At 35.2% G+C, this 24349-nt stretch overlaps 5 protein-coding genes and 1 long non-coding RNA gene across 6 annotated transcripts in view; 4 read left to right on the top strand and 2 right to left on the bottom strand.

Moving 5' to 3' along the window:
- LOC110380488 (cullin-associated NEDD8-dissociated protein 1) overlaps window positions 1–24349 on the bottom strand; it is a 574273-nt gene that overhangs the window by 516129 nt on the left and 33795 nt on the right. The window lies entirely within an intron of this gene.
- On the top strand, window positions 4271–7645 carry LOC110380481 (rab11 family-interacting protein 2). The gene has a single exon (XM_021340487.3). The coding sequence runs from the start codon at window positions 4395–4397 to the stop codon at window positions 5820–5822; it is 1428 nt and encodes a 475-aa protein (XP_021196162.1). The 5' UTR covers window positions 4271–4394; the 3' UTR covers window positions 5823–7645.
- On the bottom strand, window positions 7719–12515 carry LOC110380484 (protein KRTCAP2 homolog). Its single transcript, XM_021340490.3, has 4 exons — window positions 12354–12515; window positions 12122–12276; window positions 8287–8414; window positions 7719–7888 (listed from the first exon to the last, which is right to left on the bottom strand). The coding sequence occupies exons 1-4, from the start codon at window positions 12355–12357 to the stop codon at window positions 7780–7782; spliced, it is 396 nt and encodes a 131-aa protein (XP_021196165.3). The 5' UTR covers window positions 12358–12515; the 3' UTR covers window positions 7719–7779.
- On the top strand, window positions 9678–10628 carry LOC135119306 (uncharacterized). Its single transcript, XR_010278156.1, has 2 exons — window positions 9678–10339; window positions 10493–10628. It is a non-coding gene; the product is annotated as an uncharacterized LOC135119306 (long non-coding RNA).
- LOC110380483 (hydroxymethylglutaryl-CoA lyase, mitochondrial) lies at window positions 12700–19500 on the top strand. The gene is made up of 6 exons (XM_021340489.3): window positions 12700–12938; window positions 13081–13226; window positions 16763–16886; window positions 16984–17196; window positions 18027–18215; window positions 19075–19500. Exons 1-6 carry the CDS (start codon window positions 12879–12881, stop codon window positions 19345–19347), a joined length of 1005 nt encoding a protein of 334 aa, XP_021196164.3. The 5' UTR covers window positions 12700–12878; the 3' UTR covers window positions 19348–19500.
- On the top strand, window positions 19639–24266 carry LOC110380482 (sialic acid synthase). The gene is made up of 5 exons (XM_021340488.3): window positions 19639–19943; window positions 20537–20752; window positions 21298–21645; window positions 22675–22825; window positions 23635–24266. The coding sequence occupies exons 1-5, from the start codon at window positions 19815–19817 to the stop codon at window positions 23838–23840; spliced, it is 1050 nt and encodes a 349-aa protein (XP_021196163.1). The 5' UTR covers window positions 19639–19814; the 3' UTR covers window positions 23841–24266.

Here is a 24349-nt window from a genome sequence, read left to right as displayed (position 1 = left end):
CTTGAAGGCAATAACATCACAGTCATAGATGTGTATCATATTATGTCAATTTTAAAATCGGCGCTAGAACAACGTAAAAAAGATATTTTTTTTGGTTACGAAACCAAAAAAATGTTACAATCATTAGAAGCAAAATTCCCTACAGAAAGTTATGCAATTCAAAAGAATTTTTTGTTATTTATTGATGAATGTTTAGACTATCTTAATAAATGGTTTGATTTTGGTGATAGCAATTGGTTATGTAAAATCCAAATTTATTTAAAGTAATATCATTCCTGCTCTCTATTCCCGCCACTTCGGCATTCACAGAAAGGATATTTTCGGTTATGAATTCGAAGTGGCGAGAAGAAAGAACAGAAACAGAAGTAGTATACCTATCATTAATAAAAAATGAGCTTTTGATTTACGTTTAAAAATTGAGTGTGACAAAGCATATGACACTTTTATTTTAAACAAAAAACTGTTACACAGTGCAAGAAGTGCAAAAAAATATAGTTTTTATAAAAATAAATAATTAACAAATATATATGTCTCTTTTTTGTTTTACCCATAAAATACTATATTTTTTTTAAATGTACTATATTTTTTTACACCTTATTTTGGAATGTACTATATTTCGCTGATGAAATGTTGGCAACCCTAAACACAATCTACATACAAAACCATGTTTCACGTTAGCCAACCATACTGCAAAGTTTAATGTTTTTGTTTAGAGAAACATATCGCGCCAACAGCACTGTTCCTGTATTACACCGGCCGAGTTAAATCTCAGCGCGGTGTTAAAATATTCAGGCGCTGAGTCCGTGACCCCACAAAACTGTGATGTTTGCTTGCAGAACGATACCATTGGAACTTTGTGGTTTTTCTAGGATTTCCTCTATTTATAAAAAATACTACGCAACCCGAAAACTTAAGGTTGCGTCAAATGACTAACAAATTATGTAAGGAGGTTTTCTTTACACAAGTGAATTTGTGAAACACGACTGTTATTCCACAACAATTTTAGTCTGTTTACATAACAACTTTTCTTATGAAGAGAAAAATAACAAGAGCAAAATATAAGTACTTTTCCTTTTCCTAACGTTAACCTATGTTTATGTAACGACTACCTGATGAGTATTTATGTAGACCATTATAGCAAACATTAAACGTAGATCTTAGATATAAAGGTAACATCAGAACTACCAATGTTGTTGTTGGTTCTTAACATCATGGGCATTGATGTAGGTAATTGGTGAAACGCAACGCTCACCTCAGCTCAAGGCGAGGAAGTGGTCAACAATAATTCCATAACCGGCACGCGCATCTAAGGCGCCAAAAGGGGTCGGAGCGTCTGAGCGGGGCGAGGATAACAATACGCGCGCTAGCTTATAACTAAAAGTCGTAAGCGACAAAATGGTTTTGTAATTTTAATATTTAGAAATGATAATTTAATAAAAATTCCTACTACCATTTTAAAGAATATGTATATACTCAACTACTAAAAAAGTTAAGAGGCTTAAATCGGTCCCGTTTGCCCATAATATGTGAATCTCTTTTTAAAAAGAGGTATGTTTGATATATTTTTCTCTGTTATAAAAGTTACCTAATCATGTTTCTACAACTAACAAAATAAGGCTTATATCATGAATTTTCAGGTAACCAAGTTGTATTTTGATCCGTTTTGTATTTACTGAGAAAAATTGACATCCTTGGCGCCAAAAATTCCAATTCGTCCTCTTAACTAGTAATAGCCATAGTAGGTGATGAGTGCATGAACATAATTGCTCACAAGACCACACCCTAATGTTATGACTCAACGTTATATTCTTAAAACATTGGGTAAATACGGTTTGGTTATAAGTTTAAAATCTCTGCGGTCCTAAAAATAGAACTACCTAAGACCTTAACCACATTTCCTGGAATTTAAAAATCTGCTTAGTAAATTAATGAGTGTAATTTACGTAATTATGTAGGTAAGAGAGTGCTTTGTAAATTAATTTAAAATCTTAACTAATGTAAAATTCGTCACTAACAATTAAAGACAATAACTTAATCGTTCCGAGAAATGTGGCGATGGGTCTGTTACACTCAAACACCACGACATGGCATCTGACTGATGATTCAATTACCCTACGGGACGATAATAGCCCACTTTATATTGTCGACATCGCTATGTAGAAAATTAACCCTGACCCTTGGCTTGTTACAAATGATCTCCACTATTTCGGACTTGGGAGACGCAAACAGAGGGTTGGACTGAGTTAAAATTAATTTGCAAGGAATCCAGTCATTTCTTCGGGTTAAAGTAGACCTACATTTTTGCTTATTGCTTCCTAAGTATGCAATTTGCAAAACATGTTTTGTAGACACTAGCAACCATCATGTAGATTGGAAATAAACCTACATTATTTCCTCCATACTACATTACCTATATCCTTAAAGGGGGTTTCCCCCCATTTTTATCTATTGTATAAGTTAAAGTAAATTAAAATATAGGCTCAATTCTTCAAAATGAAAAATCAATATCGCATTTAACTTGTCTAGGAAATAACAAGCAATTAGACGCCACTTTGAAGCAATTATCTTAATATTAGTTTCGCTCTCAAGATGAATATTGAATGCTGAGATCTGCTACAAACGTAATGATGCGTAAAGGTCACGTCTCTTGTACAAGTTTAATTTAATTAGTTCAGTTAATGCACATTGCAGAAGCCAACTTGATGTCCTGTCTCATATCTGTCAAATAAAAAAAAAAAACTGGAATTTAGTAGGAAAGTACTTAGTAAGTAGGTATAGTTGAGTGAGTAAATTACATGAATTTTAGTTTACAGCATGTGTGTATGTTATGTATACTAACTTTAATTAATTAGAACTCTTAGAAAAAGTTTGAACATGTAAGTTGCCGTTACTGTTGTTTGCTTGAAAATACAACGAAAATTGAATTGGTCGCAAACCCCGAAGGCTGCTTAATCAACTATTAGAAACATTAACAAACTCCAGAATTATTAATTTAAACCCGTTTTTGCTACAAACCGCAAGTTGAAACAAACTTTACGAGTTAAGTACCTAATAAATTGATTTCCAGGAACAATGAAATGGACCTATAACTTTTTACCAGCAAATTGTTTTCTCATATTTAAGTAGGTAGGCACGTGAACACTGTGGGTAGAATGAAACTCTGCCAGTTCAGAATTTAAGACTTGATTTAAATGCCAGTTAGACTTTATAGCCTGTAGGTGTTTTGGTCAAGGGTCACCTTTATTTGTGGTGCGTTCTGGAAACTTTATTTGAGAGAAGTGAAATTATTAGACATGAAACCTAGTTACCTACAAAATATAATAGGTTAATAGGTACGACTTTGACACCGGGCCACTAAGAACTAGAAGTCAATATGTAGCTTGGCTAGTTTTATAGGCTTTTGCCTCTGAGTAATCGGTAAAAAACCCTGTTAAAAACATGGGATCCTATTCATATTGAAAATCTCCTTCTCTAGTTAACAAAAACCTAGGTACATACTTACCAAGTGCTTCCTTACATCCGTATCTTTCATAGTCGCTCTTACAGACTAAATGCCTTGTTAATGTTTAATGAATGAGCATAAAATAGGAAGTTGCTTTCTTGTCTGAAACCTTGAGACCGCTTCCTATTTATTTCGCTACCGTTAAGATCTATTTACCTACCTACAAAAATTAGTGATGCTATTTTTCAACATCCGATTTAGGTCCTATCTTTTCTACCTATTGAATGAGTGGTTGATGATAATAATGACCGTAAAAAAAACTTTATAGTTAAGTAGGTAGGTACCTACTGCCGAGAAGATCAAGTTATGTGCCCAACGCCTAATATTGGTTAATTTCAATCGTATTATCCGATTTATCATAGGTATTCCCCTTTTATAAACATCGATCATATTATGTTAAGTAAAAGAACACGATTACTTTTATATATTTGTACACTTGCATTTTGCATCTGAGCTTTCAGATATTAATTTGCACTCTTGCATTGCGATGCATTTTACTACCGCAGCGACATCTACAGTGACAATTAATACTACGGTAACTATAAAATGGAAAGAGTTCGGAACGTTATCTTGTTTAATAAAATTATAATCAATATTTTAATTTAGAAACATGTGCATGAAAAACTTGAATTATGATATCATTTGGATTTAGGTAGATATTATAAATCTTTAATTAAATTATATTACAACCTAATTAGAGCTTAAAATAAAAGTATGTACAAACCAAACTACAGAACCGCAAAGGTTGAATAGCGACAAACGGAACGTAGCGTAAAAAAGTAAATGAGCTAAAGTGACGGTCGACAGCTCATCGTTACGTTGTTTTCGATGATATTTTTATAGTTTAAAAACCTAACAATAGTAGTGTAGTGATCTAATTCAGCCTATCAAGATGTGGGACCCAACTCATGTTCAAGTTACTATTCAAAGGGCTCGTGGACTGTTGATCAAAGGTAAAAACGGTGCGAATAACTGTTTTGTTACGATCGCTCTCGGTAAAGATAAATTCCAAACTTCCGTCAAACACAAAGCGACTCAGAATGTCGAATGGATAGAAGAATGCGAGTTACGAATACCTTCACAGGGTAATACTGCTGAAATTGTTCTTAAGATTTACGATGAAGATCTGCTAAAGGACCATTTACTAGGTCAAGTATCGATTCCGTTAAAAGACCTCGATGTTTACGAGCGGCCAAGAAGCCGTTGGTATACCCTGCAGGGAAAATCTGGTAAAGAAAACGATAAACCGAGAGGAGAGTTAGAAGTCAAAATAGCTTTCACTGTTAAAGAAGGAAGTTTGACTGATTTGAGTAAGAAAGATAAACACAGATCCTCTTTGTCTAGCATCGCTCAGAATGTAGGTGGAAGTCTTATGAGCATTGGCAGTATCGAAAAACGCAAGAGTATTAAGAAATTTGCTAAAAATCTTGGCTCCAAAATGAACTTGAGTAAAAAGGATAAGAAGAGTGATTCATCATCTTTGGGTGGTAGTATTGGAAACCTCAAGAGTTCTACACTTTCAACTCCTGATCACTCCACACCCAAACGCTTGTCGGGAGAAGCTGATCCTGGGGTCATTAGTGAAGATGATGACGAGTTTGCTTTTGATGACCTATCTCATAAGAGCTCTGGCAGCTCACTAAATGTTCAAACATTACCTCGTGGACATAAATACACACCCTCACCTGTTAATGCATCATTGGAAAACCTAGGAGGTGGTGAATTCTTGAGACGATCTACAAGTAGCAACTTGGCAGTGCCAGAAAAACCAGTACCACAGAAACCTGTGCGCTTGAGCCTTGATACTTTCACTCCCCCGCAGCTACCTGAACAGGTTATTGACAAAAATGATGAGTGGTCACAAAAACTTTACTCTAAGCGGAAATCCAACAGTCAACTAGCTATTGATAGAGAAAAGTCTTCAAGTCTAGAGAGAAACAAGAAACTGGACAGTCCAAGTTCACTAAAAGAAAGACCAAGTCCTAAGTTCTTCAAGAAGTTTGGCAATAACAATAAACAAAAGAAATTGTTAGAAGAACGCATCATTGTTGGAGAAGAAAATATTGCTGAGGAAGATTCCATAAATCCAGCATTCAATAACATCCCTAAATCAATTGTTAAAGACTTTGATGGGAAGTCCCGAGAAGATTTGATGGTCATGGTCTATAATTTGCAAAAGGATGTAGAATATGAGAAAAAGAAAAATAAAGACCTGGAAAATTATCTTGATGAACTGCTACTCAGAGTAATGGAAACAACACCAAGAATTTTACAAAATCCTTATACCAGAAATAACAGCATGCATATTAGAAACAAATAATTTTATGCAATTGCCTAAAAATTCAATGCATTATTATCAATTTGATTGCATGATTGCATAACATTAATGTGGCATGCCTCATTCTCTTCAATGTTTGTGTAACACTGATATAATTTGAAGAAACTTTCTTTCATTATTTAGGTTGCTTTATTAATATGATTTAGTATAAAATGAACAAGAGAATTCTAATTGGAATCTTGGTTTTTCTAATAATGAAAATAGGTATTAGGCTATCACTTGGGTACCCAGTGACACCTGTATCTAAATTAGTGGAGAGTTGTATGTATGAATCATAAGGAAATGTTCTAATGCTTATCAACTTTCACTCTTCTATAGATCTAATCACATACAAACTAGTGCCTTATGTATTTGAATAAGTCTGTGATAGAAATAAATTTTGTGTTTGTATTTTGGTTACTCATATTCATGTTTTGCATGACTTATCTTATCTGCATTTCCCAAATCTCTGAAGTAAGATTAAAATCACAATGATATGATGAATCATAAATACTGTATGTTACATACTTGCTGCCAGTATTGTTATAGAAGGTCAGACTCAAGTATAATTGATGTTTAATAGTTAGTCTGAAATTTTAATTGAGTAATATATCAAAGAATGTGCAACAATTACACACTGCCATAAAATTTTATAAAGCAATTTTACTTCTTACTTTTTAACAGAAAATGGACAATTCTAAAGTTTGTGCCAAACTTATTTATATGCACAGTCCGTTTTATAATAGTCACATAGGTAAACAAACACGGATACAGCATCATCATACTTGTGATAATAATGAGTGTGTGATTGGCAAGAGGTTTTTTTTAGATTGGTATTCCTTATATTACTTAATTAATGTCCAAAATGTTTCATTCCATTGAATGTGAATGCTTATTGCTTCTTTAAAAAGGCTTATCTATCTTACAGGTGTCATGCAATTGTGACACATTAGGTGTGTATGATTCATAAGTGTGGTATAATAATAAGAATGACTAAGGCATTGAATGTCTTCATAGATAGCTCAAACAATTTCCAAGCCTTAATAAAAGTGACTTGAAACACAAGTACCTACCTAAGGAATCCATCCAAATCTAATTGAATGAGGTTGATCATTATTTATTTGTTAGTGTTAAAACGTTTTTCATTTATTTATAGTGGCATTAACATGCATATATCAAGTATTTTTTAGTGCAAATCATATTAACTTTCGTGTAATTTACGTAAATCATACTTATTTTGTAAGAAATGCCTTTGTGCAATAATTAAAACTTAGTGGGTAGATTGTTTTGTTGATGTCTATACATTTTTATGATTAACTCTAACATTGAAGTATTACTTATTAACATAAACATTTATAGATATTTTAAACAAATATATTATAGTTGATTCATGGGGATCTGAGGATTGTTTAACATTTATAATTTAACAGTGTCATAGACTTATCTAAAATTAGGTAGGTAAATAGAATAGTAGCTGATTCATATGCATACCTATTGTTTTTCTTCCATAAATTAACATGTGATATTTGTTCAAAAGACAAACAGAACAAATTAACAGTAGATTAACTATATTTAAAAAGTTATTGAAGTATAATTATTTGAAAAATTAAGGCCTTGTATTACTGAATTTCTTGTTAATCGAAAACTACATGATTATTTATTTAATTATAATGAATAGATCATTTATTTTTCTATGAGGTTGAACTACCTACTCTTAAGTTAATTTTATTAAGAAGTTAAGAGGAAAGTATGTTCACACCACCAGATGTTAGAAAATGTCTACTTTTGTCCCAGGTACTAATTTTTTCAATAAAACGTTTTTTAAATGTTTGTTTTTAATTTGTAATCCTTTACTGAAACTTAAATGAAACTTGATGAAGACACTTTAAAATGAAACAATTTGTATTATAATTATTTTTTATTGAATAATAGAAAAAGTACACTTATTATTTTAATGTGTTCATTTGTGACGTCGACTTTTGGTTGATACTGCTACAGGGGCTGCTGTCGCATATGTTTTTTGTGACAACTTGTTCATGTAGTAGATTGTGATTATGGAGAATATCAAACTGAAAATAAGAAAAAAATACATTATAATTGAGTTACTTTCTTTACCATAACTGTACATTTATTTATTTAGGGCATCCAGGTCAATACACAATTTTGCAGAAAAAATTATAAAACTTTACTTTTAGAGTATTCTGAATCTACTTATATTATAAAGGGGAAAAAAAATTATTTTGTTTGTAATGGATAAACTCGAAGACTTCTGGCCTGATTTTAAAATTCTTATATTCTTTCAGTGTTGGAAAACCACTCTTCTGGTGCATCATAGGCTATATTTTATCCCAGTATGAGCAGTGGTTCCCACAGAATGCGGGTGAAACCACAGGAAAATGGATAAAAGTTTATTCTATTAGCTGTGTAGAATATACAAATTGTTTCAAATATAAAGGATATAATTTACCATGTAGTGAAACAGATCCTGTGCACCATGCCGGCAGCAATCAAAGAGATAGCCATAGACAAGACTATTTCAGGCAACTTCAGCTGAAAGTTCTTGCCAAACATAGTTGCCTCCAAGTTACCAATGGCCTGTGGTAGGTTCAGGAAAATTATATTGATATTGTTTGAAACAATTATAGCAACAATGTAGTATGCTCATTAACTAGTTATGGGCGTGGCTTTACTGGCCATGGCTCTCAACAATATAAGGAAAGTTATTTTAATATGTTGTTGCATGATTATTATTATAATAAGTATACTATTACGATAAGTACCAAAGATTTGAATTGTTTAGAGAACAATTTTATAAAATGCAAAAGTAAAAAAAATATGATATGCTCAGTCATATAGTTATTTAAAATGATGTGGTAGAAAATCTTTGAAATTACTGTTCTTATTATGAAAACATTTCCCAATACAAGTTTTTATACAAAAATAACAATGCACGAATATTTATTTCTTTGTCTACTGTTTGTGATAAAATAAATGGGAAATAATGCTATGGCAAGTAGTGTGTCATCATATAGGAGGTAACAATTATAACTGGATCAAGATCTCATTCACTGAAAGTCAAGATGGATTTTCAATACACAATAACTCCTCTGTCAGATAATAGTGTAATGCCCGTTTTCACCAACAACCTCTTACCGTTTCCCTATCTAAAAGCTACTTTTAATAAGGACCCCTCCCAATTTGACACCTACCTAAATTCATTTTCACCACACTTATACATGGATCCCTTAAGTAAGTGACAGATTACTAGTTCTACAAACGATAATGCAAAGTCGATATTTTATCGATAAAATGATTTTTCTCTACTTCTTAAGAAATAAACGTCTATCCAGTGATGCCAGATGGGGGGGATTCCCCCCAAATTTGGGGGTATTTTCTGCCCACGGGGGTTTTTTTGGGGGGAAGAATCCTTTGGGGGGATCAGCGGGGGGATTTGAAATTGGCTTGGAGGGTTTTGGAGGATTTTTCGAAAAAGTTTTATGACTGAACGACCAAATTACTCACTACTTAATTTGAACGCACCATAGAACCACACACAAAAACATACACACATCATCATCATCATCAGCCTATCGCAGTCCACTGCTGGACATAGGCCTCTCCAAGTGCACTACATACATTTAACATACACACACTACCACAATAATGCTGCGTGCGGAGAACGACGATGAACGATGATACTATATTTATTTTACAGAAAAGAGCTGTTCGACCCATTTATAATCTGGGTCCAAAAGTTTCTCTTAGAGAGAAATTCAAAGAAATAAATATTCTGACTGTTGCCTCTCAACACATTTTTGAAAATTTAATGTACGTTCGTAAAAACATATCTAACTTTGTTCAAATGTCTGATGTTCATAGCATAAAATTATTAGGAATAAACATAATCTTGATGTACATGCTACTCGCCTCCACAGAGTAAGCAACTCGTTCATGGGTCAACGTATACGCTTTTACAATAAACTTCCCAAAACTTTTCAATTAAATGTTTTTCTAATTACTGGGGGTTTTTTCTCAAAACACTAACATTTTGGGGGGATTTTGGGTGAGATTTGGGGAGAATGCTAAATCATCATCTGGCAACACTGCGTCTATCGAGTATATATTGCTAAAGCCTGTGAGTTTTTTTTCTTGTGATGTTATTTTAATTTAACTTAAACTACATTACGCTATGTTTTATGCAATAAAACAGTAAAGAGGTTTTCTATAGGTGAATTTTTACCTATGTCATTCGCGCGTTTGTCAAATTGACTGATGTGTATGTGTACATAGAGTGAGGTTAATTTTGGGTTTATTATTGTTGAATAGATAAGTTTATTTTGGCAGAGAAGAGAAAACGAGGATAAACCTTTCTTGCAGAAGAAAAAGACAAGCTAGTGAAATTGCTGACGTCTTATAGAGACACAATATTAAACAAAAAACGGATGGGACCACGAACGAAGCCAAAAACAAAGCTTGGATCCAGTTACAAATAGTTTTAATGCGATAGGAACCGTTTACAGGTAAATGTGAATAATATCTGTGTATAATAATATAAGATATTGCCGTTCAACTGTGTTCCTTGTTTTACTGTCGACTTCATTGTATTTTTGTTCTCCATGAGTTGATGGATTTAAGTATGGGGTTAAAATTATACATTTATTATATTTATTTAGTTTCAGGTGGTGCGAGAAATTGGAAAGACGTGTAAAAACATGCTGCGCCCAGCCCACCTCAAATTGAATTGGTGCAGGAGGATGATGATAATGTTTGGTACATCATATGAGGACTAATATTAAAATATTTGTTTACTATCTTTGTTTTAATTTACATATTTTATTATGTTCAATATTAGCCTACTTCTTACCTCCAGAGGGTATCCCCTATCACCTAGGAGATAGGCTCCTCCATATTCACCATTTTCGAATCATCGGTATCTACTGCAGTTTTGGTATTTAAGGCCAATTCAAACCTGAGCGATATTCGCTGCCGCTGTGGGTAGAGGTAGATACCGCACGGGTTTCGCTCAGGTATTTAGTATCAAGTATAGTTACCGGCACGGATATTGAGCTCTCGGCGGAAGAGTGGGGATCGCTTTGCGCACTGTACACAAGGCAATAAACCAATAAATGGCTTCTGCGCAGGTTAAGGTCAGGGGTCAATATCCGTGCCAATAACTATACCTACCGCGGCTAGAGCGACCTGAGCGATATTCACTGCCGCTGTGGGTAGAAGTACCTACATACCGCGCGGCAGCAGCGGCATACGTCCCGAACATCAACAGTAATATTATCGCATACCCACTGGGTTTTCTCTGTCGCAGGTGGTAGCGAATACAGCTTAGGTCTGAACAGTCATATTACCGCATACCCACAGGGTTTTCTCTGCCGTAGACGGTAGCGAATACCGCTTAGGTCTGAATAGGCCTATAGATGTCCCGGCCACCGCGAAACTACATCAGTGATTACCAGATTTGCATCTGTTATGGTCTGTATATCTATGGACATGCAGGACTACCTATTTTTGAATAATTCAGCGACATCACGACCTAGCAAGTGCATTCATAGCAAGTGATAACCTATAATCTATATCTATACTAATATTATAAAGAGGAAAATGTTTGTTTGTTTAGTTGTAATGGATAAACTCAAAAACTACTGGATCGATTTTAAATATTCTTTCACCACTAGAAAGCTATATTATCTGCGAGTAACATAGGCTATATTTTATCCCGGTGCGGGCAGTAGCTCCCACGGGACGCGGGTGAAACCGCGGGAAAACGGCTAGTCTTATAAAAAAGTCATGATCATCGTACTTATTTCTCAGTCATCTGCTCTTTCACGTAAGATAGGTACGTGGTCTTCTAATGATTATTATTTTACATATCCACAACCTCCACAGCTTCTAAACTTTCTAAAAGTTTACGTTGAATTTTTTTTTTTTTTTTTGCTTTTTAAACATGGTATTTTTGGTGTTACATAACATATAAAGGTACATTTCACTATCCACGGTTCAAAATATGTTTGTATTCTGTAATGATAATGATAGGGGTTGTTTAAGCAGGCATCAATCGGGCCCCCAAGTTGAAGTCAAATTTTAAGGTTATAATTTGACACCTAGGCTTTGGTGAAAATGAAATTCTTATTAAGTGTTCCGTAAATGCTCCCTAAATTTAGGTATTCGTTGGTGAAAACGGGCATTAGTATCTCAGTTTATAAAGCAATAGTAGGAAGTGAAGGTAGCTTTGTAAACAACTTAGGGGTCGGCTAATTAGATTCTTTCGTTAATGTTTATAAAAAGGATACGGTAACGAAGAATAAGAACATCAGGGACCCAAGGTAACCACCAAATATTATAGTAATTGGTGATCTTATCAGAAGTGGTTTGTACATCTGCATTCCGGAAAATATGAGCAGGGTCAAAATTGATGATAACACGAAAGACGTGGCACTGTTCACGGCTGAAAATATTAAATTATAAGTTAAAACATGTTTCGTACTATAAAAGTTAGTCTTCAAAACTAATTCAGTACTCAACCCATTGTAAAAATCGTGTTTTATTTAGTATTTTATTCCAAAATTATTTCGACAAAAATGCCGCAAGGAACACAATGTTCAGTTGGAAATTGACAGTGACAGCAAAGTGACAACACGATGGACATAGGTAGGATAGGACGCCGCCACGCTAACTAAACGAAGGATCTTGTCGTCGTTAGACAAAAAGTTAATTTATAATTATGTTTATTAGTTTAACAGTAAAATACTTAATTTTAGTAAGTCAATATTTAGTATTACATGGTTGATTTCAATATAATTATTGAAAATAGAAAAGTTATCATGTTCAATGTGTCTATTTCAAATTCAAACATCGAAAATGACAGTTCTGCTGAGTAAGTAAAGATGTTCAGAGGCCGTTTTCTTATCAAAACTCTAAACAAATTAAAACAAAAATGACATTCCAGCGATTGATACTGGTTGATAACAAAAGTAGATGACGATCTACAGACCGCGTATACTGTGTGATATTTAGGTAGTTATTGTTACGTAAAAAAAAGTAATTAAAATGAACATTGCTAAATCAATAAACAGAAAACTTGTGAAAACTATAACTCAACGTAGTCTTGTAAGTATGTAAAATTATATATTTTTAAGTTCATTGCTCAGAAAATAAACTTATTTATGTGGCTTGAATGAGTTATTATTGGAAAGTCAACATTATTATGGTGAGGTTTTTTTGTTTTCTAAAATCCCTGCAATGTTTTCAGAGTACAGTAGCACCGCAAGTTCGAATTTACGAGGTGGGCCCGAGGGATGGCTTGCAAAATGAATCTAAATTCGTTCCTACAGATATCAAAATAGAACTCATAAATAAAATAGCTGCGGCTGGAATAAAAGATATTGAATCAGCCAGGTATGCTTATATAGTAGGTAAATACTTCATTTTATACATATTCAATAGCAATAGATGAAGTTTTATCTTGTAATTTAGCCAGCCACACTGTTTGAGTACACTTATCTATCTAGAAGTAAACAATCTTGAAGGAACTTTTTACACAAATACATTTTAGTTAAGTAAACTACTACTTAAAGTAATGTTTTTAAGACGGACTTTGTCTTATAATTTAGATTTTTATATAAAAAGTCACATGAAGATTGTAGTACATACTGAAATGGGCTGTAGATGAATATTAAATACTGGGTGCATAATTAATTATAACAAAAAAAGCTGTTCTTGATTTCTTTCCAATCCAATTAATATTAATTCAACCAGTTGACTTTACTCTTAAACACAGTTTTCCTACTTTATTATGTTAGAAAATGACTTAACATGAGGCAATCACCATTTTTTGTGCTGTTATATCTACTAAGTAATTAATTTTATGCTTCAGTCTTGTGTAACAGTTAATTAGCATTCATTCGCATTCCACGGTCATGAATTTAAAAGCTATTGTTTTTATTTGAGACAGGAAAACTAGCTAAATACCAAATAGCTTATTCACTATTGAAATAAAATTTCAACCGTTGAGTTGATTAAAACTTTCACCAATTTGTGTAAAATGTGCAAAAAATGCAATAAAATGAATATAAAAAAAAGCTTAGCAATAGTGATTCTCAAAAATAGTGCCCTATGTAATATCCCTATGCTCTTATGCCTTTGTAAACTAATGTGATAAGTAGGGCTTTCAAATACCGGATTTTTTCAATACCGGTATCAATACCGGTATTAGAAATTTCAATACCGTGATCACGGTATTGTCGGTCATGCAAATATTGCAATACTCCAGATATTAAAAGTGCTTTTGCAAGATTTTGGCTTAGTCATTAGCTTGACCATCTAACTTCGTCAACATACATTTTAGCGCAATATCCGCTTTTAGTAAATTGGCACCCCGTTTACAAACTAATATAGTTACTTTGACTACAGAAAGGCTGTTGTAAACATTTTTTAATATTGTCAAATCGAATTCGTCTAATTCGAAATCGGAGTTTAATTTTAGATCGATTAAAACTTTTAAAACACAATCCTTTAATTTCAAAAAGCGTCCAATCATAGCCCCGACACTATGAATAAAAATGAGATTGACTTCATCATGACGAACAAGAAGCACATAGTCAGAGACGTCTCCGTGATCAATAGGTTTAACACCGGTAGCGATCACCGACTTGTCCGAGGCTCTCTGAATATCAACTTCAAGGCCGAACGTTTCCGTCTGATGAAGGCCAGGCTCCGACCAACACTGCTCCAAACCATGTCAGGATCTGAAACGTTCCAGTCAAATTTGGAGAACCGATTTGCCGCCGTGGAAACCACAACAGACGTTAACCAGAACCACGAATATGTGGTTCGGATCCTCAGGGAGGAAGGTTCGAGATTCTGTAATATGCAGCGTCAGGGCTTATGAAGAAACGACGTGAAAACCCGCCTCGTCAGCTAAGCGGGCTCTAGCTCTAGCGGCACCTCCGGTGCTCCAATACTCTTGACATTGGGGGTCAAAGGTATTCGTACAATCTCTTGGAAGAAACCACTTAACGAAGCTGACCACAACAAGTGGAGAAGTCATTTCTTCGGTGCCGGCAGTCTTTTCGGAAGTGGAAAACTTCTAGAGCCGGTTATATGCATCGCATGCATCTCGACCTTATCCCGGAAATGAGGATTCTAGAGCCACATTAACACGCCATTTCACCGAAGACCTGCCAGAAGTCAGCAGCGGCGAAATCGAGATCGCTCTGAGACAGCTCAAAAATGGAAAAGCCCCTGGCGAGGATGGCATTACAACAGAGCTATTAAAAGCAGGAGCTAAGCCCGTACTGGGGGAGCTCCAGAAGCTTTTTAATGCCGTCCTGTTTGAAGGGAGAACTCCAGAGGCGTGGAGTAGGAGTGTTGTCGTCCTGTTCTTCAAAAAGGGAGACAAACCCCTGCTGAAGAACTATCAGCGGGCGGGTATGCTGGAGATAAAACTACATACATCTTACGAGTCGTAGATATTCATCTTATTTAATACAACTTCCTGCTACTTATCACAACAAACCACAATAATTAAAATTATAAAAAGATTGTAATACCGTAATCACGGTATTGGCTCCTCAATACCGGTATTGAAAAAATACCAAAATATATCCGTGATCACGGTATTACGGGACCCCGTAATACCGGTATTGAAAGCCCTAGTGATAAGGTTGTCTGTCCACCAGCAAAGTGGCTTATAAAGATCATCAGAAGACGCTGGATGCAGGTCGCCTCCAACAGATATCTGTGGAGATCTAAGGGGGAGGCCTATGATCAGTAGTGGGCGTCCTGCGTCTGAGATGATATCTATGTAATCTCTTATCTACTTCCCCTATGTTAACCGTTATATACCACCCTATTTAGTCCTTTATTTATTTATTTAGTCCCCCTATAAACTTGTTTATGTAAACTGTATATGCTGCTGTGTGTGCTGCTTTCTATATCTTCAATATCAATATTTTAGGTGTTTTTTCAGTTTGATCATAGAACATTAAAAACATTTTGAAAATATTGCAGCCTTTTTGTAAACACGTTAAATACAGGACCTCTATTAGGATGTATAGTTCTGTCAAGAATTGCCAATCTCTATCAAACGGTAGTGGGATCCTTTTACTATCGTAAATAATGGTATCTCTAGAGTGCCCTAGACTTTAAAGTCCATTCCATTTACGCAGACTAAATAAATCGGTACTACTGTAATCAAACAACTGAGAGTAAGATCATAATCAGTAACGGAAAGAGTGGATCGCATAGTCGCAGACTTAAATATAATAAAATTTGTTATTTTTTCTACATCTGAAGTGTAAAAATGAGAGGTTCAAATTTATGCAAAGTCACGTAAAGTAGATGGTATCTTCGTTGTACATGCCTTATGTAACAACGCTGTGGTATAATCTTTACTCTTAACATCAGCGTTCTTAGCATCACAAAGCGTTGTAATTAGTTAACGCTCAAATACATTTCCGAGCTATCAAGTTACTTTACCTACGTCTCATTGCGTTATGAAACTTGTCATTGTTTAAACAGTTTGTCGTGGTAACAACATATCGAAGTTACGTCGTTATCGGCTTCACAAGTTAGTTCTTAAGGTGTTGGGTTAAAGACTACTACTAATTAAGAAACATTTCCGATTAATTAGCGCTGTTCTGATTCTAATTTCTACGTCGTAATTAAAACATTTTTGGTTCCTACCAGTCCAATTAGATAATAGAAACCTTTGGCGGCCTTTTATACAATAAATCATTAGCCGATGGTCGAAATATTTTTTAGCAAATTAGATAAAAAGTAGATTTGAAAATTAGAAAGTATAGCGTCGCGTATTTTTTTACCAATAGGTATCAGGTCACAAAGTTGAAAAATCCGACTTTGTTCCGGCTTTAACTGGCATGTTAGCTTTATTTTTAGATCGATTGATGAGTAATCAAAAATTCTGCCAACAGTTTCGTGAGTCCAAAATGGGTGAAACAAATGAGCGATGGTGTCGATGTCATGAAGAACCTTCCGAGAGCCCCTGGAGTAAACTACCCAGTACTAGTACCAAATTTGAAGGGATATGACACTGCTGTAAGGTCTTTTAACAGTAGACTGTTATAATATTTCTAAGTAGTTAATGCCTTATTGACTTCGCTAAACATTTTCTTGTCATATTCTTTCCATACAGCGACAATGCAATGTAGAAGAGGTCGCAATATTCCCAGCAGGCTCTGAGGGGTTCTCACAGAAGAATCTGAACTGTTCCGTAGAAGAAGGGTTAAAGAGGTTCAAACTAGTCGCCGATCAGGCTGTGAAGGACGGCCTTAGGGTTCGAGGCTACGTGTCCTGCGTCGTGGGTTGTCCTTATGACGGACCGATACATCCGAAAGGCATTGCCAAGGTAAATCATAATTTTTGAATCAAAACCATTCCAAGTATTGAATGCAGTTCAACCATTATTGTCCCTCAATACAATTTATTCAATCGAACTAAAAGTGAATTATTTTGCGAAATTTTGAAACACATGCAACAGGTGTTTTTAGATCGCAGTATAAAATGTTTAAAATTCCGAATGTTGAGCGTTGTTTATGAAAAAACTTGATTTATGTAATGTAAACAATTTCTTACGTCATTTGCGAATGCCGAACAATACCCGCACGATTTTTATGTAAGTAACAATAATTCTTATCATTCGTATGACATCGTGCACCTTAGCATCTGTTAACAATACAGCTTACAGTTCTGAAAAATATAACAATACGGAAAAATAATATTACCCGTCATTCCACTTGACTGTTTACGAAAACAGTTCTAATCATGAAAAAACATTCATAAACATAAGCCAACTCACATAGTCAATGTTCTTATAATAGGTACAACAGAAAGCCAGACAAAACATTGTATCACTACTATTATTTACAACCATAAAATGTATCAAATGCTTGCATTCCATATTGATGTGCACGTAATGCATTTAAAGTGGTAGGTAAACTTAGATGTAATGTTTAATTCAAAGGAATACCTAACAAGATGCAAATAGGATAGGAGGCTATATACATATTATGCAGTTTTATACATAGGTACAAGTGAAGACAAGTAGGAATTGAGATTTTGGAACGGAATTATGTTACCTTCATAAATGCATTTAATTATTATATGTAATTTCATTTTGGATCGTACACATATAGCGTAAATCTACGTTTCAATAATATATAGAATTTGTCTTAACAGATAACAGAACAGCTTTTTGAGATGGGGTGCTATGAGGTCTCCTTGGGGGACACCATAGGCGTGGGCACTGCGGGCTCCGTCCAGCGCCTGATGCGTGAAGTTCTGACGGTCGCTAAGCCTGAACAACTGGCTCTCCACTTCCACGACACATATGGACAGGCTTTGTCGAACCTTCTGGCTGGATTAGAGGTAACTATGACGTGATTGACTGTATCAAATGCTTCTGGTAAAGCACTACAACGGTTATTAATGATAGATGATTTTTTTTATATTCAGTTGGCAGTAGAGTGCGTGTATCTTTATGCTCATTTCTAGGTGACCTTTATCTTTAGTTTGTTTTCGTCGTTTGTGAACAAGGACAAACTTTTTCAGTGACGATACAGTGACATATTTAATTTTATCCGATATGACTGATGTCTGCGTTTGGATAGTTATTACTCATACCAAATATTTAACTTTTATTAAGTAGTTATAAGTCGAATAACGACCTACGGTCAACCATCAGTATTAGGCTCAATAAAGTCAAAATGGAATTTTATCAGCGCACAAAATTCGTGACGAAATGAGGGCAGGTCGCTATGATTGCTGTGGTCTACATATTGAGTGATATTGCCCCACAGTAACAAATAGTCTAATAGCACACATTTCCTTATTGCTGTATGATAAATTATTTTAGAATGTACACGTTATTACACTTTTATTAACCGATAGCATACAATGTGTCCATACCGACCGTTTAGTACTACGTGATATGTGCCTATTTCTATACAGATAAAACTACTTATGGTGTACCCAAGCTGCTTGAATAAATAATAGCAATTCTAGAAGTATACTTATCAGACCTCTTCAAGTTTGTAAATACTCAACATAAAGACTTCGTTACCATTGCCGCTGATAAAAATTATCAGTTCTTATCTAGAACAGCTGAAAGCGTTGTAAAAGTATATCAAAATAATATGATGTTGACCAGTGTCTTAACTACAGCACACACCCGCATGTTTCTAGTTACGTCATCCGACAAGCCTCTTAGCATAACTTGTTTTTGCAGTATGGAATTAAAACCGTGGACTCGTCTATCTCGGGGCTGGGCGGGTGTCCGTACGCGCGCGGTGCAAGCGGCAACCTCGCCACGGAGGACCTGGTGTACTTCCTGTACGGGCTGGGCGTCAACACGCACGTAGACCTCGTCAAGCTCATGGAGGCGGGCCGCTACATCTCCAACTACCTCGGCAAACCCACCGAGTCGAAAGTCAACCGTGCACTTGGCGATAGGTTCAAAAATCACAATGATATCGCTAAAATGGCCTCGTGCGATGTTTGACCATGAATAATTATAATCAGTGCAAATGTAAACATTCTTAAATTGAAAACAAAGACTGGAGCTTCTGTACATACTTAATAATGTTATTTTCTTTGTTTATATAAGAGTCAAGAAATGCTATTTATGTGCAATAAATAATATATTTTAATATACTGTCTGTGTATTTTTACCTTCGGGAGGACACGCCGGTGGTCATGAACACAGTGGCATGTACATACCTACAGGTTTTATCAATTATCATGCGGAGTGGGTGCGGGTACGCGGCGGCGGCGCGGGCGCGCACACTCGAGCGGCCGCCGCGCAACGAGCTGCCCGCTTTATATTGAATTGACCTTATTTATCCGATTTGATCTTGAGCGAGAGGTCGATAAACCTTCGCTGCACAGTGCCAGTGTAGAGCCAGCGCGCCGTCGGAACCGAAGCCGGTTTCGCTTTGTTTGTTTTTATGGAACGAGCGTGACATCAACATGGTAGAAGTGAAGATAAACGAAGATGTCAAAGTTGGCGGCAACAATCCGTGCTTCATCATCGCGGAAGTCGGACAAAACCATCAAGGAGACATCGAAATAGCAAAAAAGCTAATAAAAGCCGCTAAGGTAAGCTACTTTTCCATACAAATACTTAGTTGCCGGAAAACATTTGTGCGCTTTGTTTACATTGAAAACACAACAAAGAAAAACGGACATTCACTACAATGGACTTCGAGTGGAATTAGTATTGAACAATGAATTGTGCTTTGCAAAGTTACACAATAGATAACTACCGGACACCTAAGCCTTGATGTATCCCATTACTATTGGTCTATTGTAGATACTTTAATTAAACAGACCTAATTTGGATGCCTTCGCTGTCTACACAATAATTTCATCTTATGTCTTCTTGCTTGCGTTTCGTTTCGTAATCAACACCTTAGTATTTACAAAGATGTGTAGCTTAGCCTCCTACTTTCCAAATCTACTTTTAACACTGGATTATATCACAAAATATCGTGATACTGTGAAATTTTCCTGTTATTAATCTTGTTTGTACAGATGATGTCATCAAAACAAAATAAACCCGGCTTACCTAATAAGATTTTCATTATCACAGTCAACATAGAATTGTAAAAAGTTTTAGCACATAGCATTCATATACCTGCCTAGTATAATACATGTGTACACTGTTGTATGTTTGTTAATTGACATTACAGGATGCAGGTGCCAACTGTGTCAAGTTTCAAAAGACGTGTCTCAACGAGAAATTCACAAAGAAATACTTGGAGCGACCGTACGATAACCCCAATTCTTGGGGCAAGACTTATGGTGAACACAAACGCCACCTGGAGTTCTCGGAGAGCCAATACAGGGAATTGTTCAAATATGCACATGAAGTTGGCATATTATGCACGGCATCGGCTATGGACATGGTGAGTTATCTCTTCATACTTTAATTAGCTTTTATCAACGTTAACCAGACGCGGTTCATTAAGCCGATGTATTCGTTCACTGATCACAAGTCTTAAATCAGTAAAGTTAAGAAAATTATGGCCTAAAATATTTTCGTAGACGCTTAATTTAGTTGCAATGCGTAAACAGATTTATGTATCACTGCTGATAGCTACGCTGCCATTAGTTGCGCATTCAAATGAATACGACAGAGAACAAAGTATGTTAGCAATATGTGGCTGTACGAACACTTTCACGCTTCATACTCTCAAATCCATTATTAAAGGCAGTAGAAATTGCTAACGTACGCTAACTAACTACTAACTTGTACTGGTTTAGAAAGCAAATATGTAGTTCAATATCGCATAAGCTTTATTATTAAAAACAGACTGTATTGTAAAACTCAATACATTATGCCAACAGGCCAGATGAATGACTGTCATTCAATAAAGCTCATATTATTATTTTCTGCAATCATAACAAATTATACAGCAATATTTAAAAATATGTTTTCATAATATTTCAGGTTTCCTTCGACTTTTTGGTCAACATAAAGGCTCCATTCATTAAAATTGGGTCAGGTGACTCAAATAATTTGCTGTTTTTGAAGTATGCTGCTTCGAAAAATGTTCCACTCATTATCTCTACGGGGATGGTCGATAAGTCTGCAGTGAAGACTATCTATGATATAATTTCTGCTCAACATAAGAACTTCTGCTTGCTGCATTGTATATCGGCGTACCCCGTGCCTTATGAAGACTGCAACTTGACTGTGATCCAAGACTACATGAACACTTTTGATATACCAATTGGATACTCTGGGCAGGAGGTTGGCACTGCTGTCGCGCTGGCCTCAGTCGCTTTGGGAGCAAAGGTACTTCAATTTTATTTTAATTAAGTACATACAATTAGCGATGTCACGAATGCAATTAATTATGTTGTACAATGCAATCGGGGCGAGAGTCCATGTTGAATATGCCAATAAGTCGATAATTACATTGTTTATTGAATAGCTAGAAATAAGCAATGGCACACACAAAAACTTTTGGCCATCGTTTAAAATGTTATTAAAGTTTTGTGTGAGATTGTTATTGCTTACATTTAGATCACACATTTTTAGACCACTGTTTTACTCAAAGGTAACGCGCACGCGCACTAAAGGTAAATCTATTTATTTCAGGCTTTTGTAGGTATATAATATGTATCTAATATTGTAGTTATACGTGGTTTTACGTCTGTCTGCTGTTATATTTATGTTGTGTGATAGCGTGTTTAGATAATAAAGTACGGTTTATCGAAAAAGATGTCGAAATTATATAGCCACTGTTGCGATAAGGTTTATTTTGATATTGTCGATAGGTACACAGAATCATTATCATCAAACTTTACTAGTCTTTGTTCGACTGAAATATATAGGTATTGTAGGGCAATAAATACCAATTGTATACAACTAGGCATCTACGTTATTTTAACAAAGATACGTGGATAAAAATGAACATTTATAACATGAAAAATATACCCTATCAGTTTATGTATTAAAATAGTTATATTATTACTAAGGTGGTATATTGACAAGCTTTTATAATGGAATTGTATGTAACAGCATGCGATTACAACACAGATTACGTTTTCTGTTGCCTCACGTTGTTTTTATAGAATAGGGACAAAAAATATACATTTCCTGCTAATGACTGGCTGATAGATGACTCATCAAAAGGTTTATTTCCCCGGGCCTGTTCCACAACTGATGCGATTTAATTATTGTGGACACAAATAGTCTAGACTTCTGGAGCCTAGACATGAGTTACTTTTATATCCTTATGCGAGAAGTAGTTCCCTCGAGTGTAACCGCGGGGAACAGTTAGTAATATACAATTATTCATCCAATCCCTTTGTTACCCAGGTTCTGGAGAAGCACATAACTCTAGAGAAGACGATGAAGGGCACGGACCACGTGTGCTCGCTGACTCCGCCTGAGTTCCAGCAGTTGGTGAGAGATGTCCGGGTTATTGAGAACGCACTCGGCACACCTATCAAGAAAGTCGTTACTTCTGGTACGTGGTATAAACTTAAGCTTTATAAAAACTAACTAACAATTTTAATTTCTGTGGTACTGATAATAGCCTAGCCTCTTTAGTATCTCCTACATTTTTATCATTTATTCTTTTTCGAAATATTAATTATCACAACCATGTTAGTAGTATTACTGCAAACGTTTAACAAACTCAATTTGGCATTTTAAATATTAGCAAAAATTAATTAACACAGAAAATCTAAATATTCAAAAGGTTACAAGATAATCAACTATACATAACTTGTACGTGTTAATTGATCTGTGATGGAGTTTTATTAAGGGCCTTTGTCTTATATCTTGTACTGACTGACAGAGCATTGGCGTTTTTGTTTTTACGTGCTCAATCAATAGTATCGGTTAAAAAAAATATTATTATGTCCTGCCTTGTTTTGAAACTGTGTCGGTTAAATGATAGACACGCCAATCAATATAATAATTATTTCCTGACATAACAACATTGTAGAAAGTTTAAATAGATGCCACATGTTACTCCCGCATCGGTTTTTATCTGATGTGTGTTTAGTCTGAGTTAAAACAAACACCATACTCTCATGACATGACTTTCCAATCTTTCTGAATAGGATAAAGAAGTAACATGTTCGGTGTACAAAATTAAATAATAATTAAATATGTACTACAAAAACCTAAAAGTATACGTAATTGGATTAGTCAGAGATAATCCATCAAACATCCTCCTGTAGCATGGAGGATGCGCTTTCAAACTTTTAAATAAGTCGGAAACTGTAAGATGTAGAGTATATTTTAACACTTTCTTATTTATTCATTCAGAGATCCCATGCATCGACAAACTTCAGAAGTCACTCGTGATGGGCTGCACTAAGAACAAAGGTGAAATCCTCTACCCCGGCGACGTCAAAATTAAAGTGGCGGAACCCAAGGGACTGAACGCGCTGCACTTCGAAGATGTCATATACAAGACTCTGGTCTACGACAAAAAGGAGGACGAACCCCTCAATGAGGGAGATTTCTGCTAACTCCCGCTCAAAGTACACAACACGACCAACAATTCTAATATAACATATCATTTTATTTAAGTAACTATCAAACGTATATGGGAAACAGGTCACACGTTACATGTAAACTTTCTACGACCTTCTCAAGAAACAAAATATTTTTAAGTATTTACCTATTATTTCTAGTACATAATTATGAGATAACACAGGGATTTAACCGCTAACGTCGACGCCACTGTGTTATACACGATATCGTCGCAAGCACAATGACAGCATAATTATTCGAATTTATTAAACGTCTCAAAGTGTAAATTATGTGAATATAGATCATAGACATAAGTTTAGTTTACGTTAAAATACATACTTTAAAAACCTTTATCCATAAATAGTTCATACATATTACAAATATTTTTCTTTATACCAGGTTTATTAAAGTTTTACTATTAATAGCTGTATTTTATTTACATTTGCGTGGCTGAGTCTCGGATGTATGGATAAGTATATACCTGCCTACGCAATGAAAAATACTC

The sequence above is a fragment of the Helicoverpa armigera genome, chromosome 3 (genome assembly GCF_030705265.1).
Source record: "Helicoverpa armigera isolate CAAS_96S chromosome 3, ASM3070526v1, whole genome shotgun sequence".
NCBI lineage: Eukaryota > Metazoa > Arthropoda > Insecta > Lepidoptera > Noctuidae > Helicoverpa > Helicoverpa armigera.
The sequence above is the reverse complement of the archived record's forward strand: the minus strand, read 5'-3'. Positions and strand labels throughout refer to the sequence as shown.